General features: G+C 39.0%; 1 protein-coding gene and 1 pseudogene across 1 annotated transcript; one reads left to right on the top strand and one right to left on the bottom strand.

Moving 5' to 3' along the window:
• Positions 1-13: 13 nt before the first annotated feature.
• Positions 14-6632, bottom strand: LOC117493149 (protein Njmu-R1-like). Its single transcript, XM_034143583.1, is given in 11 exon segments — positions 14-1773; positions 2231-2334; positions 2423-2444; positions 2446-2563; positions 2712-2776; positions 3393-3512; positions 3610-3670; positions 3830-3958; positions 4677-4802; positions 5226-5300; positions 6319-6632. Coding segments are annotated over 11 exon segments (1179 nt in total). The 5' UTR covers positions 6462-6632; the 3' UTR covers positions 14-1557.
• A 951-nt stretch (positions 6633-7583) lies between these two features.
• LOC117493147 lies at positions 7584-13819 on the top strand (annotated as a pseudogene).
• Positions 13820-17061: the final 3242 nt, after the last annotated feature.

Below are 17061 nucleotides of genomic sequence, written 5' to 3'. Positions count from 1 at the left end.
GCACAACCACAAGTCGGGTTCAGCTGTGGTATTTATTTCATCTCTTTCTATACAATACAGAGATTATCTATAACTATAATTAACACACTGTACAGAAATGTCAACACACACGGTGGGTCAGTCACACCATGGTTCACAATAGTGAAGTTACTCATTTACATGTCACCACTTTCACAGTTTTAAAGTATACACCACCAGCTGTATTGCTGTTTTACACACTTTGGACTGGTTTGAATGGGAATGGTTCCAAAACCCCTTTATGGGTTTAATGCAATATACAAAAAAACACATGTTGGAGGTACATGAGGAAGTGAACAATACAACTTAAACATGCCAACATTTACTGCAAGCAATTGTATTATCTTCTTTTACATTTTAATTTATGTGTTCTGATTCTTTTTTACGGGTAATATTGGAGAAGCTTTGAAATGAAGTGATTGACTGGTCACATAGTGCCAGTTTAATCTCATTCATTCTACAGCTGGTGAATACTATAACAGCTACAGTGGGTAATGTATTTAGGAAACATGTATTATCTTTGTTATAAATCTACTGCTCTGACAAAAAAAGAATATCTGCTATCTGTGGCAGGACTATAATAATTAAATGTAAGGTAATAAGCTTGACAGCTGTAAGGACTAACATTAGCCATGATTGCTATTTATATTCATTAAGATATGTTTATATTCATAATGATAATTGTTTTAAATGTATACAAATCTGGCTTACTCTTGCTGGCTTCTCCAATATAACTTACACAAACTTTAAGATTTATCTCAAAAGAAAGTGAAAATGTACACTGTATCAACAACACTTATTTTCTCAGCGTATGATTAAACATCTAATATCACTTGATAGACACACACACACATACAATAGCAGTACTTATCCAACAAGAACAATATTGTAGTGCAGGTATTAGGTTTGAATGTAAGCACAAATAAAGCCTTTGTAACAAGCAATGCATAAAAGTGATTTGTGCATTCTCAATGTGTTTCTTCTCCAAAGGAAACAGGTACAATTAACAAAAATACAAAATGATATTTGGACAAGTAATGCATATATATAATTCCACTTGAATAAGTAGAAGCTTTAGTTTGGATCAGTTGTGTTGTGATCATTGTCAGTTAGCAAAACAGAGTAGTATTAATATTTGGTTCAAAGTATTGTTACACACACTAATAATTGCAAAAGGATAAAGATTGGGAAAGTGCCACTCTACGCTTACAACTAAACTTCGCTGCACCCTGAGGTCATTGTCATTTATTTTTTTACTATCATCTCCAATTAGAAATGAACCTCTTTTGCACCAAAGTTAACACACTCGATAAACCATAATTAGCCCCAAAGAAAGAGGGAAGCTGGGTGTCGCTTGTCAGTGTTTTACAGTACATGGTATGGATCTCACCACTACTTTTCTAGCTGTGGAACATATTTATCTAGCAAACCGATGTTTGACATTTGACGTGGTTCTAGGTTTAGAACTGTACAGGTTATTGTACAGACTGTCTCGCCAGCAACCGGCCCAACAACTTGAAGTTAAATGTAGTGATGTAATCATGCGTGGGCCTGGGATTGATCCTTGAGGAACTCCTCCAGGACGGTGATGATGCTGCAGGCTTCAGGCATGTCGCTGTGCTCCGCCCTGGCGTTCTGCAGCAACACATCCCCATTTCCGCAGCCCTGTAGGAACCGGCAGCTACGAAACAGGGCGTAGTGACTCATCTCTGCCTGTCGCACTAAACGCTTCAGGCTGTTCATGTCCTGGATGGCCTGCGATGTGCGAGTTGTGGTTAATAGAGAGGAGGAAACAAGTTGAATGAAAAGGGAAGCAATCTGGATGAAAAACTGGCAGCCGTGTAAATGAGATATTAAACTAAGTATCGGCCAAGAGGAACTGAGAGCTGTTTCTCAATCTTGTTGACATGGGAAATGTTATGTTTATTTTATTGATATGTTTGCAATACAAAATAAATACAAATAACTTGAAGCATATAGAAGCATTTTACACTTTACTTATTATCATCCGGACTTTTTATTTCAACAAAAGACAGTTCCATCAGTATTTTAAAAGAGCTTTAGTCCCAAAATGTATACACAAAATACAAAATGTGTTATACCCAAATTCACATGAGAACTTGATGCTAGGGTAATGAGTTTTAGGAAACTGAAACCAGGATCCAGAAGCAAAACACACTATTAAGGTCTGTCTTTTTGAATGTTTTCTCACCTTAAGTTTGAAGTTCTCCAGAATCTGTCTGAGCAGGAAAGGATTACAACGCTCTGCAGCGTTTAGAAATGCCTGACTCCAGTCGTCACAGAAACGATTACTCACTGGGGGAGAAAACATAGAATACAACTCTTAGACAGTACAAAGATAAAACAATAATTGTTTCCTCATGAGGTTTGTGTCATGACTTACCAGCGTTAGAGAGAGTGGGGGGGGCTGGTGGAGCAGTCGATGATCAGGTCAGATTGTGTGTCCTCTGAGATAGCCTTACACAGAGAAGCTGTTGTGGTGTCTTGTTGAGACAGACCCGGCAAACCGGCTGCTTTGATGAACCTGGTACAGAATACAGCAGATTTTTAACAGACATGGATATAGACGGCTATTAATCTGTACTACATGGAAATCAACAAAAGGCCTGCTACTTTTTAGCATACATTAATCATTCATAAAGATGTGTAACAAGAACTGTCGTCTTACTCACCTGGACACATCAGTCTTTGTCCTCTCATCTGAATTATTGACCTCCACAAGTGTGTGACTCAGAGCCTGCAAACAGAACAATAATGAGTGAGAAGAATTGTTGTAAAGGAAATGCACGTCTTAAACCAATCAATCATATTTGATTCATATAGCACCGATCAAATCAAATGCACCTACAAGTGCCTTACAAGCGATTTCCGAAACTTAAAAGATTGTTAAACCTATTAAGAAGTTGATAACAAATAAACTACAATACAATTCATTTATAATGATCAACAGTATAATGTAAATAAAGCTAAATAGAGTATTAACAATAAGGTTGATAATAGAATAAGGATATATAATAAAACAAATAATATATGAAAACATGCAGGATTTGAATAGTGAAATGAATCAACTGGAATTTTTTTATGAAAAGGGTAAATACCTTTATATTTACAGAGTCTATAGTAAATATGTATTTTAAGGAACATCTGCCCGGTAACACACTACACACTCTTACTTGTTCCTCTATTCATCCAGATAATTGTGGTGCTTTTTACTGAGGCTTAGACCCTATTTGCTATGGTTAAACCAGTACTCATCAGACCTCATTGTTAAGTTTGTCGACATTCTATTGTTTCATTAAAAGAGAGAAACTGCTCACTCTATTGGACGTTCTCTAGAGGTAAAAATGACTCACAGCATGCAGCAGGAAGCTGATGTTGTTCTGAACGAGCTGCACCACCCGATGGATGTGCATCACAGACTCCTCGTACCACCGGCTCAGATAGGGGCGCACCTCCGACTCAAGGTTCAGCAGCTGACACAGACATAAACACATAGCGATAAGTCAGCAGTTCATTAATAATGTACCGGCAAATATATGACTTCCTTACGCTGTTATCATATTCTCATACCTCTGGGGTTTGCAGGCTGCTATGCAGGCCTTGGACGTATTTATCAAGCTCTAATCTAAATGTGTATTGGGTTAAGGAAGAGGAACTATTGGCAGTTTCTCTGTAAAAAGTTACAACAATGTGGAAGAAATACAACAATGTAGGAAAGCACAAAGATTATTCAAGCTGGAGGATGCATATGATTAAGGTTGATTTCATGATGACTGTGTGCAAAGGATATAAATTCAGCCATTTTTCAGAGCCGCCCATAAAGCAGATGACATATCCGTTTCCATCCGCATCGGGCTGTTCCGGAGACCTCTCCTGCTCCACGAGGCAGCAGTAGCAGCCCACCGCCTGCTCTGGGATACTGGGGGAGGGTAAATAATCAACACATTTCTGTTAACCAACATATTCTGTCCACCTCTGAACCTTCATTTCCAAGTGAATGTATTTTATTTATGTGATGGTATCTGTTAGAGCCAGTATTTTTCTTTTTATAAGAAAGGCCACCTAATTGTGACGTCTGTAGTCAACACACTATAAAAGACTACAATTCCCACGGCGCCTACGCTAAAGTGACAGTGATGGGCAACCTGCTAGAAAGACGCCTCGAGGAACAGTTTTTAACCGTCCAATTAACCTTTAAGTTATGAAGTGATATAAGCATTATCAAGAAAGAAAAAATACTTAAGTTGTTTGTTATTTTATTTGAGTTTTGCCTATTTGTTTTGAATATTGTAAAGGCTTCTTTTCTTTGTTGCGTGTGTAAAAGTTTGTTATTTTATTTTGAGCAAATATCGCATAATATCATCCAAACCATCGGAGGCCAAGCAAGTATTCAAGTGTAAGTAATTTAAAGGAAAGAAAACTAGTTAAAAATGTCTGTTTAAGGCTTTTAATACAAAAACTAGGAAGGAAGCCACGACAGTATCAAACAGACTTCTTCCACAATGGCTATTTATAATATAATATTATAGAACGTGATGCATCCGAGAAACATTCAAAGAAGAGTGAACATGATCTTTTTATTTTTGTTGTAGTATTACCGAAGCAGAACAGTTGTGTTGAAACATGTTTATTGTTACCTGAGTTCCACAGTGGCGATGTTGCCCATGCCTCCCAGCAGGGCCCCTTTGCTCAGCCTCCTTGAAATGTAAGTCCGCAGCTCAGGCTCCGCCTCTGATGGCAGGCTGCTGTCAATCAGTGTGAGGCTGTAGGCGGGACAGAGAGTCAGCATGGACACAGCAACAAGAGGAAGGTTATGAGGAATTTGGAAGCCACTCAAGTCAAATGGACGACGGATGGAGAAAGCTGATGAGCATTAGCCACACAAACCAACACAACACACAACTGAGTCACATGGCTAGAACTGTGCCGTGGACATTGTACCATTATTTAAATGAAAGTCATTCACATTTTGCACACTCCACTTGACACATTGAAGTTAAGATATGTAACTCAGCAACATAGCAATGACCATTCAGAACAAAGTCACGAATGAAAGCAGCATTGACTCCATGTTGATTGGATGTCCCGTGGGAGCCCGTGGATACACCAATGCACAACAGTGAAGGTCAAAGAGAGAAACGACCACTGAAAGCAACGAGAAGATGGGTGGGTGTCTCCTTTGTTACCTAAAGTCATCTAGACTGGTTGTGGAGTCTGCTCGTCTCTGGTTCCATGCCGCATTTTCCGCAGCAGCTTCAGATCTAAGACAATTGACAGTTTACTCATCACCCTGTTAGTGTTTAACGCACACATCTGGTTTGACCTGTGAGTGTCAGTGTCAGCAGTTTCAGTAACAAAGGACAACAGAAACATAAGAGTGCTTTAGAGGAGGTAAGAATCATTGACTGTATGACAAACAGTGATACAGACACACTCAATACACACCAGGGAGCTGGTTGTATTCAGGAAAAAAAGGACAGTAATTAAATGATGTCTTGTAGGATTCAAAATATTAATATTAAGGTAGTTACTGAGCACCAGTGGAGAAAAGTAACTAGGTACATTTACTCAAGTACTGTACTTAAACACATTTGAGGTACTTGTATTTTATACTACTTAATACTTCTAACCTCCTATATTTTGAAAGCCAATTTTGTACTGCAGGTCTCCCTTGAAAAAGAGATCGTTGATCTCAATGGGATTTCACCTGGTTAAATAAAGGCTACAAACAAAATACATTATTTTACAGATGTATTTACAAGTAACTTTATAAATTCAGATTTTATTTAGGAAAAGCTTTTATAATATGATAATTTGGTATAGATTAAACCATCCAACATTATACTTAAGTCACTAAAACCATGACTAAAAATATTTCCCAGTTCCACCTTCGGAAATTTGAAGATTTGCTGCTTTTGCCTTAAAATATTTGAAATTATTTAGTTTTTACTGCAATGAGGACTTTAACTCCAAATACTTTAAGGACATTTTCCTAATCGTACTTAAATACTTTTACTTAAGTACCATTCTCAATGCAGTAGCCTACTTTTACTTGAAATGTTTACAGTGTGGCACTAGCACTTTTTTCAACCACTGCTGTGCACAATAATAACAATCCAACAATATAAATTAATAAATAAAATGATTTTTTTGTACACAATATCATTGTTCCTAACGCGTTAAATTACAGACGTAAAGATTCCTGCAGATTCCCAATAGTTAAGGGAGAGAAAATGATAACAGCTGTCATAACATGTGAGGAATAGCCCGGACATTTACCTTGTGCCTTGATAGAGATAGATGGTGTAGTAGCTGTTCAGCTGAGTTTTCTGGATGTATCCAGTAATTTCTTCGCTGTCAAAGTCATCCCTCTCTTCCACGTCAATTGAATCCTGGAAGGACGAGGTTTGGGAGGTAAACATGATCCCTCTCCTGCAGGGAGATAACTATCAGCCGGATAAAACTGCAGCAAACAAGCACGTGTTTCTAGTATTCAATGTGTGTGTAGACGAGTATTATTGATGTGGGATAATTGTATTAAAATAGTAACAGCGCATATGAAACAGCTGTGTTAAAGGTTGTGTTATCGTTAATGTGGCTTGTGCGCATGCGTCAACTCGGTACGTTCTCAATAATGTCCGACTGGAATTTAAAAAATGTTTCTCTGTTCCTGTTTCATCTCTGGATTTACAAAATAAACATCTGTTCATTTTAAAATGATGTTGTTATTGATGTCGGTTTTATAACAGTGGTTTAACTTGTTGAAATGGGAAAAAAATGTTCTGTTTGTGAATAAAACATTTTGCATGTACAATTATAGAATGTATTGTGAGGCCAAATCATCTGGATTCATGGATCATAGTATAGGTTATATCTTCAAAAATGGAAAGAGGAGAAGGAATTATTATTTTCTTTAAAAATTAGACTCAACAACTGTCCGAAATGGGTTGGAGAAGTAAACAATTGTCAATGAAAGACATCTAGAAACCTGCTTCTAGGTGTGAATTAAGATAAGATAAGATGGACCTTTAGTGATCCCCGAAGGGAAAAGTCAGGTGTTATAGCAGCAACAGAATAAGAGAGAAACCCAGATAGTACACATGATAATATACACAGGTATAATAAGAATACTACGGAGCCCCTCGTAGAACACAAATAAAATGATAAAAGTACAAATTACAAATTAAATAAGAATACACTTACACTAAGTAATGGAAATAACAAAAATAACATAGGTAAAACTCTGCTCTGTGAATATACTCTATATTCATTGAGAATATATGTAATCTATATTCAATATTAAATTGAACCGGGAGATGTGGATGTATATTAAATAGTGTTTACATAATGTAAATTGTATTTCTAGAATAACTTATTTTAATTTGTTATTAAACAAATAACATGTTTGTACCTATGGTTTGTACCAGCAGAGCTCGCTGTAGACCACAGCTGAAGACACGTCGCCATATTGAACTTCCTGTTGACATTTGGTAGGCGTGTGTTTGTGTGTGTGTGTTTGTGTGTTTGTGTGTTACCGTCAGCTGCTTTATTTTACAGACAGTGAACCGACAGTACAGAAACCATGGGAAGGAAGAAGAAAAAGCAAATGAAGCCTTGGTGCTGGTATCCTTTTCCAATGCTTACATGCAGTGTTACTACGTTATCCTGCTCTTATCAAGACCTGTATCTGTTTGAGAGAGATATCCTTATTATCATGTAATGTTACTCATCTAACGTCACTGTAATCACAACAACACATGTGTAGCGTTAGCAGCATGGTTAGCAGACTAACATTATGCATCCATATGTTTACGTGTTGTCCGTGTTGCTTTAGTTTAATGAAATATCACAGGATATTATAATGTGAGGAGATGCCTGATTTTGATACCCTGTGATTTGTGTCTGCTTAGGGGTTTGAGTAAACAAATGCACCAAACGTCTTTATGATGTAAAATAGCATTACAATGATTTTTTTCAGAGGGGTTTCCTAAATGTTAATGACAGGTACTGTAACAGAGATTTTGATGATGAAAAGATTCTCATTCAGCATCAGAAGGCTAAACACTTCAAATGTCACATCTGTCACAAAAAGCTATACACTGGCCCTGGGTTTGCAATCCACTGTATGCAGGTGAGGAAATGTATAATAGAAACCATCTCTGTCAAATCAAAAAAGTCCTTTGTTTATACACTTCACTCACACTTGTATCATAGGTGCATAAAGAGACCATTGATGGAGTCCCTAATGCAATACCTGGAAGAACAGATATTGAGCTGGAAATATACGGCATGGAGGGTATTCCTGAAAAAGACATGGAAGAGAGAAGAAGAGTCCTGGAACAAAATAACCAAGGTATGTGCATAAAAATACACAAATGTAGACTTTATTGATCCCAAGTTGGGAAATAATTTTCTTACAGCAGCAGTGTGTTGGTCTGTCCTTCATATTTTCTTATTCACAGCCAATCATTACAGTATCGTAGGAAAATATAAACACATCCACAGTAGAAAATACATTTATCACAAATAATACACATTATATATTGTTCTAGACAAATTCAAATGTTCTTTAAAATACCAATATACTGCAGCAACAGCAATATAGATGTACAGGAGCAGAGACATATTACGGTGTATTCTAGAGATGTATTGTGCCCTTGCCTATTGTTCAGAGACTCAAAAGAAAAAGCAGAACCAGGATGACTCTGATGAGTACGATGAAGATGACGAACCCGGACCCTCCTTTCAGCAGCCCGCTGCGGGACAGCCGCAGGCCGCGTCCATCCCCCCCATGACGCAGCCCGGCATGCCCCCTGGCTCTGGAGCTCCAGGGATACCACCAGGGAGCTACTCGGGTAAGACCCTAAACAACACTGTATTGGTGCTGTTTGCAAAGTAAGATGGCAAAACCTATGAACATGTATCCCTGTGTTTTGTCACTAAATAGATGACTGTATTGTACATGGCACTTGATAAAATGAAATAAAAACAATAATTATGATGTTAAAATAGGAATATTAATGAAAACAGAAGCATCATTCCATTTATAATCCACATAAATAACTTGTGATTTGAGTTTAACATAATCTTTCTGTTTAAGGAATTCCCCCAATGATGCCAGGTGTGCCACCAATGATGCACGGAATGCCCCCCGTAATGCCAGGAATGCCTCCAGGGTGACATTTTGGGATTTTTAATAATAACTGTCATTCCTATTTAATCCCATCCTCATGATATGTTGGTATTTTAAACATGAACATGTTTCCTCGTGTGTTTAGCATGATACCAATGGGAGGGATGATGCCTCCAGGTGCTGGGATGCCACCAATGATGGCCGGGGTGCCACCAGGTAATGCCTCGTCTGCTTATACTAACTAATACTAACCTCCACAACATTGCCGTAACATGTGTTTTTTTTGTCATTTAAATTAGTTTTAAAATGTTGAATAAGTCAAATGTGAAATAAAGAAGATAACACTTTAATATAAACATATTTTACAACTATAATAAATAAAGTAGCATAAAAAGAAAACAAATATCAGCATATAAAGATACTATAACAAAGCATATCATCATTTAATACTTAATACCCTATGGTTAATAAACTAATCCTCTTTTAGGAACTTTATATATTTTGAAAATGTAATCCATCATCACTTACAAGAATAAAATACATTTTTCCAATGAAAGTTTGTCAATGTATATTGTGACACTGCTGCAGTGAGGCTTCACTTGTTCCCTCATGTTATGAATGTGTCTTGCTGTTGTCAGGCATGCCTCCCGTGGGCCACCGCCCTGGCATCACACACATGTCTCAGGTTCCCCCTGCTGCAAACGTCCTGACTCGACCTGCTGTTCCTGCTGCCCCCCCCGCCCAGCCTGGTCTCTCAAAGCCTCTTTTCCCCATTGCTGGACAGGTAAGACCTTCATGACACCATTTATCACTTCTCATCTCCCTCAGTTGTCTGATAGGGCTACACTTATCCTTTTGAATAAGGGATGTTTGAGTAGCTCTCTGTTCCCAACATGCTGCTATAAAGGAGACTTTTACAGCAATCCTTCTACTGGATGTAGAAATGATCTGTATGTTTCTCATCTCAAAGTCAACTTTATTGTCAATCTTTCAGTTTGTGTGTACAGACAAAGAGATCGATATACCGTTTCCCACCATCCCGAATACAAAAACAAATACAAAGAAATTCGAGAGATATTTACCAAGTTTGAGAGAACCTTACCGAGAGCAAAAACCCAGCTCTCACCGGGAGAGAGCTACCAGGGGAACCCCCCCCCCCCTCTCTCTCTCTCTCTCTCTCTCTCTCTCTCTCTCTCTCTCTCTCTCTCTCTCTCTCTCTCTCTCTCTCTCTCTCTCTCTCTCGTTTGCTCCCTCTCCGCCAGTGTCTTTATGCTCAAAAACAGGACAGAAAAACCTAAAGACACCTCCTCCATACCCATATTTGTGAAACCATGTTTGTGTAAAAAGGTCATGACCCCTACTCTGCAGGACTTGCAAAATATTATTCTCGGCTATGGCACAAACACCTTTTTGGGGCCTCAGTCTATTTCTCCTTAAGTCAGGAGCCCCCCTCCCTGTGTACTGCCTGTGAGGGGAGAGAGAAGAAACTGTCTCTCCTCTCTTATCAGTGACACCCATAAACCATAATAGGCCTTACACACTCAATGTAACAAACCACTTGTGTTTTGTTTATACTGTAAATATAGAAAATCATAAAATATGAAGCATTTTCATTGTGGGTTATACAAGAATATAATTGATTATATTTGATTATAATTAACTTTCGTTTTAAGTATTCAACCTAATATGGAGATCTCAACAACCTAAATAAAAGCACAACAATTAATATATCCAAAAATAACAGTCACTTCAATATCTTTGAGAATGTACATTAGTGCAAGACTGTCCATAGCAGCATAAAAAAAAAAGTGTCTGTTGCTGGATTTGAGTGTCTGTGTGTTATCTCGACTCTCTCCTGTGCTGCAGATGGTCAGTCGCGTTGCAAGTACAAGTGCAGATTCTCAGTCTGCCTCCCCTAAAGCTCTGTCACAAGTATGCTGCTGTCTGCCTGCTCCACTGTGACACCCTGCAGCTTTACACCTGGCATGCACATCACTTTGAATAGTTTGCCTGCTGTGGTATACCTGGGAATTCATTCTGTTTTATTTGCCTGAGCTGTTATTGTAAGAAATTATCAATTCTAACCAATTATGGGGCTAGAAAATACTTTGTGTAATGTCTAGCAAAATGCCATTGTTTGCATTTTGTTTTGCTACAAATCTGCATATATAGAATACATCTGAAAGGTTTGATTAAGCACCGTAACAACATGAGACAATCGAGAATAATGCAGATTTGTAAATGAAGCTTCTTTATTCTGAACTGCTTTAGGGTAACACAGCACAGCGGGCTCTTTTGGATTTGTTTTCTTGCAGGCTACAAAATAGATTGAACTTAGTCATACTTTAAAGGGTTACTCTCCCATTTTTATTACATCAGTTTTATAGAGATTACTTAGACCCGAATTATAAACTTGCGTTTACATGCCATTATGAAGTGAAAATATACATTTGCACAATCAAAGCCTGATAATCTGTGTTCTTCTGGAGACTTAAATGAGTTGAAGTTTGATTTACCCACTTAAATCTCTCAAAACACAATCTTTGTAATGTCCAGTTGTCAAAATCAAAATGTTCTTCTCGGCCACTTTATGGCAATATATGACAGGCATACATCTTAAATACTTGATTCTGATTGGTCAACTACTGCATTCTGCTTCTTAATAACAGAACATTGCTATGGATGCAATTGTATCAACATTTTATTAATCTAAAACAATTTGAAATCAATATTTTGTGTCAATTATGCTCGTATTAGAAAAATGAAAAGTGCAAAAACCACCTTAGCTGTCTTTTCTTCCCTTCTTGCTGAACCAAAGTTTAAACCAGGCCGAATTAAAGTAGCGAAAAATCACAACAGAAGTTATTTCATAACCCTTTTCATGAAGAGCAGGTCACATAGACACTCATTAATGGGAGTAACCACAAAGTATGACTACAGTTTATCTTTTTATGAAAATGAAATGCTTTCCAGCTTCTCTACGTGTTTTCTTCTCTCCTCCCTCAGCAGTCAGGGTCTCCCCCCCCTCCCTCCTCCTCCTCCTCCTCCTCCTCTGACCCCTCGAAGCCCACCTTCCCGGCCTACTCTCAGACCCCCGCTCAGCCCCGGCAGCAGCACGCTCTCCAAACCCCCCTCCACTGTGACCAGTAAGCCTGCCACCCTCACCACCTCCAGTGCAACCAGTAAGTTGATCCACCCTGATGAGGACGTCTCACTGGTGAGTGCTCCACCTTCAACGCTCTCTCTTACCTGGTTTTGACAAATGTTTTTGTTAGCATTTTGTTATTTTAACACATCAACACACCTACAGTCATTCTTTAAGGGACGGTTCATTTATTTGAGGCTTGACATTGATTGACGTTTATTTTTCCAAAGTAAGTAGACATTTTGAGGAGAAAGTCTTTCACACAGCCAAAGTCTTTCCTTGTTTATTTCTCCTGGCTGATCTTCAGAGATTCAGTCTCTAATAACTTGTTCTCTTTTGCTCTGTGTGTCTGGTAGGAGGAGTTGCGGGCTCAGTTGCCGAGATACCAGCACAGTATTTCCTGCCCAGGCCAGACCCCCGCTGCTGCCCCCTCAGCGGGGGGCATGATGGCTCAGCAGCCCGGCATGAGGCATCCCATACCTAGTAGGCTACTGACTTCCTTTTAGTAGTTGTTAGCATGTTGTTGGTGTGTTAACCACAGCTGTTTATTCTTAGCTGTTGTTGGGTACAACGCTGTACTTCAGGATGAGGATGTCTCTAAAGAATCTTTACCTTTAAACTGTTCCTGATGCTATAACTTACCAGCAATATTGAACGATATGTGTGATATGAGGCATATCTGTAGGGATGGCAATGTCTCTATTATTGGATGGTTTGTCATGGTCCCCAGAAGATAAATCCTGATGACTTTGGTGATCCCCTTTTTCTTATAGCACCTTTAATAAGTCAAAGTTTTTATTTGTCCAATACTTTGGTTATATTATATTTAAAATATAAAAACATTTCTTGTCGTTCCGTATGACCTGAATCAGACATAATTACAGCATTATGGACTCTTGTTATAAGGTAAAACACATAGGATTTTTTATATTAATTTCCCCAGGACAGTACGGGTGTCCTCCCCAGGGGATGCCAGGCTACATGCCAGGGGGGATGCCTCCATACGGACAGGCCCCTCCTGTGGGTCCCTCCGGGTACCAGGGAGCCCCTCTCCGGCCCATGGGTCTGAGGCCCCCTGTCATGTCTCCTGGAGCCCGCTACTGAAGCCTGCCATCCTCTCTTCAATAGGTTTGGACACTCAACCCTTTTCTAATGTCCTCAACTGCTAGTAGAAATCAGTATTGGTATTATATTACCACCACATACTGTTTATTCTACTACTGAGCTATGAGGAAGAGACACTGAATACACAACAAACAAAAGAGTTATAACAGCATCACAGAGCGCATTGGGAAATATTCACATTGTACCTAACCAAGACTATGAAGTGTTGTTTGAAACCATCTCTGTTCTGTGGCTTCTTTTCCTTCTCATGTTTCATTCAGGTGTGTAGAAGTGTAGTAGATGTGGTTCGTAGTGTTGTGAAGGCGCTGGAGTTACATGGGCAGTACCCACCCTTTATCAAGGCAAGTTGTCTGTAAATACATTTCTGTTCTGAGCTAACAGTGAGGCCTTCACAGTTATGAGACATCACAGCAGGTTTGTACTCCAGTTATAAACATGGTCAATGTTGTCTTTAAGGTGAATCAACAGAAATGTACATCTCTGCTTTTATTTGAAAAATGCTAGTAAATGTTTCACTTTTGAATTGAGTATTTACCGTTCAAAATAAATAAATGATTGGTAGTATGTACGTGCCGAGTGCATTTTACAGCTGCATAACCTCCGGGTCGCTGCGGTGCTTAAACCCAGATTTCTCTTCTCCCTGTAGTGATGCCATGGGGGACCGGCTGAGGCCGAGTCTCAGTGTAGCCCTGTTTCAGCCGGAGGCAAGTCCCACCATTTTCTGTCTTCTCATTCATTGCCAGGGGCCCTCACAGCTTAAACGCTGTTGGATCTCAAGGTCCCCAAACTTGCAGCAAGTTTGGTGAAGGCCCTTGTTTGTGTTTTTGCGTTGAGGCATCATTTTATTCAGGCATGTCAGTTTATGTGAATACTGTTGTATACTGCTGAGATTGTACAGTATGTGTCATTGAATCTGTATTCTCCCTTTTTGATTGGTGGGAGCACCAGGAAGCTTGGTTTTCATTTAATAACTTCATACTGAAAGTGTGGAGTTATTCAATTAAAACAGTTTTCTTTTTTAAAAGCTAAAGAACTAGTAAGTGAGTATGGCTTGGTCAAATGTCTAATCACATACAGCCATATATAAATAAATGTTTGTTGGGAGGTTTAGGATGCAAATATGCTTGTAAAATGGCTTTTCCACTTAATCCTGTTTGTTTCATCAGCTGTCCTCACTTGATCATTTGAATTTAACTACTTACATGAAGGAGAACCCTACGAGTACCAGGTTAGTTAAAGCTGTAAGTACCACTGCTATCATTTTGACTTCCATCGACCTGAGTTTTGTACACACATATGAGATCTTAATGCCTCATCTTATTGAAAAACATAAGATGAGCCCACAACAATTCCAAAGTGTTTGACATGATGAGAGCCAAACATTCACTATGATCTCGAGAAACAACTCGGGGCAGTATTGTCAAGTTGATACTTGAGTGACAAACATATGTATTTTGTTCTAGTTTGGGATTAATATGATTACCATTTCCATATAAGGTTTGATGGGTATAACCAGGTGTGCACATAACTTTTTGAGTGAGTTACTCAGATGAGTACCAGGAGACAGCGTTTGGTACTCACCCCACATGAAGCGTGGTGTTAAGTGCAGTCTTCCTCACTGTCCTCCTCAGTGTCTCCTTCACTGTCCTCTATTTACACTTCTTGCATGCTAGATGATGAAGATGATGAAGATGCACCTCCCTGTCTCTTTGTAAGCCTCCGATTTGCTTTCTCCAAAACTTGTTGCCAAAACTGTGAAGTCCTTGCATTTCCTGAGGCCAAGTTGAAGGATCAAATACTAAGAAATTATCACATGACTTGAAGTCATATCTGATTTCAGAGGTGGGAAGTAACAAAGTACACTTATTCAAGTACTGTACTTAGGTACAATTTAAGATACTTGTAGTTTACTTGAGTATTTCTATTTTATGCTACTTTGTACTTCTACTCCACTACAGTTCAGAGGTAAATCATGTACTTTTCTTCCACTACATGTATTTAATACCTTTAGTTACTTTACAGATGTGGATGAATGATGTGAAAATATAATCAAGTGTTAAATCAGACTTTAGTTCCACCTGGAGTAAATCCACAAGCTACCCTGCAGTATACAAAGTCATTCAAACTAATTTTTAAACACTTTAATGATCAATAATTATAAAACATATCATATACATTATTATGAAATGGACCAATCTGCAAAATGACTACTTTTACTGTCGCTACTTTAACTAGACTTTGATGATAATACTTTTCTAATTTTACTTGAGTAACACTTCTTCCACCTCTGTCTGATTTCAAACTCTTCCATTAACAGCCTGAGTAAGTTTGCAGCTGTGTGTTTTACTCCACTTTGTTGTAAATAAAACTGCAGCAGCTTGACCACAGAGCGTGAACGTTGTGATCAGCTGATTTTGCGCAGTTCTCCAGTGTGTGCGCGGGGCACAGAATGTGCACAGGGGAGTCTCCCACCGCAGCCAGTTGACGTAGTTTTGGTACAATTCTGTTGTACACACCGACGTTAACAGCAGCTCCGTCTGTGCACACGGCGACCAACTCTGTCGTCCAGTGATCTAAGCCTCTGCCTCCTGTGAAGCTTCACAGGTCCGTCGGTTATGTCCTGCGCGGCACGGCCAGCACCCAGTTCAATCAGTCATAGAAAGTCTGAAGATTTTAGCAGGGAGCGAAACGGCAAAGTGGCTGCTTAATGTCTTTGTTTTTTTTGGACATGTCTAATAATTTACTCCACTGAGTATTGACAAGAAACATGTGTAGGCGAAATATGTGTTTTGTTTTGATGACCTATCAGGTACGCAAAGGCGCGTTGTGACACAAGTGACGTTACGCATTTCAGATTGTTGCCGCGCATGCGTACCTGCGTACCAGTTATGTGCACCCCTGGGTATAACCACCATTTCAATTAAGGATGAATTTCATTTCATTTTCATTTCACACCTTTATTTATTCAGGTTGTATCCCATTGAGATAATTGATCTCTTTTTCAAGGGAGACCTGCTCAAGTAGGTTCCACATGAAACATTAAAAACATAAACAGAACAACAAAAGGACATCATACAGTAGCATTACAGGGATTACAATTTACATACTATCCACATGCACAGGTACCAACAGCTTCCGATTCAGTAGCATCCAACCGAGCTTTAAAAACATTTAGTGGCACCAGATTGCTCAGTTTCCATTTTAATTGCAGACTATTCCAGGACAGTGGAGCGGCGCATCTAAATGCTATTTTCCCTAAGACAGTCCTAGCAGTTGGCACATTTAATAAAACCACAGCATGCGATCTCAGGCAGTAGCCACTTACAATTCGCCGTGAGATCAGGGAGCAGATGTAGGATGGAAGTTTCCCTAACATGGCTTTATATATAAAAATGTACCAGTGACTGAGCCTCCGTACAGTTAGTGAAGGCAGACCAGCCCTTGCATACAGGGTACAGTGATGAGTTAATGCTTTACAGTTTGTCACAAATCTCAGTGTACTGTGATACGCAGCATCTAACTTGACCAGGCAATTGGCAGGTGCATTCATATAAATCAGATCACCATAGTCCAGCACAGGTAAAAAGGTCACAGTGACTAGCCTTTTTCTGGCCTCGAG

The sequence above is a fragment of the Trematomus bernacchii genome, unplaced genomic scaffold, assembly GCF_902827165.1.
Source record: "Trematomus bernacchii unplaced genomic scaffold, fTreBer1.1, whole genome shotgun sequence".
Classification (NCBI taxonomy): Eukaryota; Metazoa; Chordata; class Actinopteri; order Perciformes; family Nototheniidae; genus Trematomus; species Trematomus bernacchii.
The sequence above is the reverse complement of the archived record's forward strand: the minus strand, read 5'-3'. Positions and strand labels throughout refer to the sequence as shown.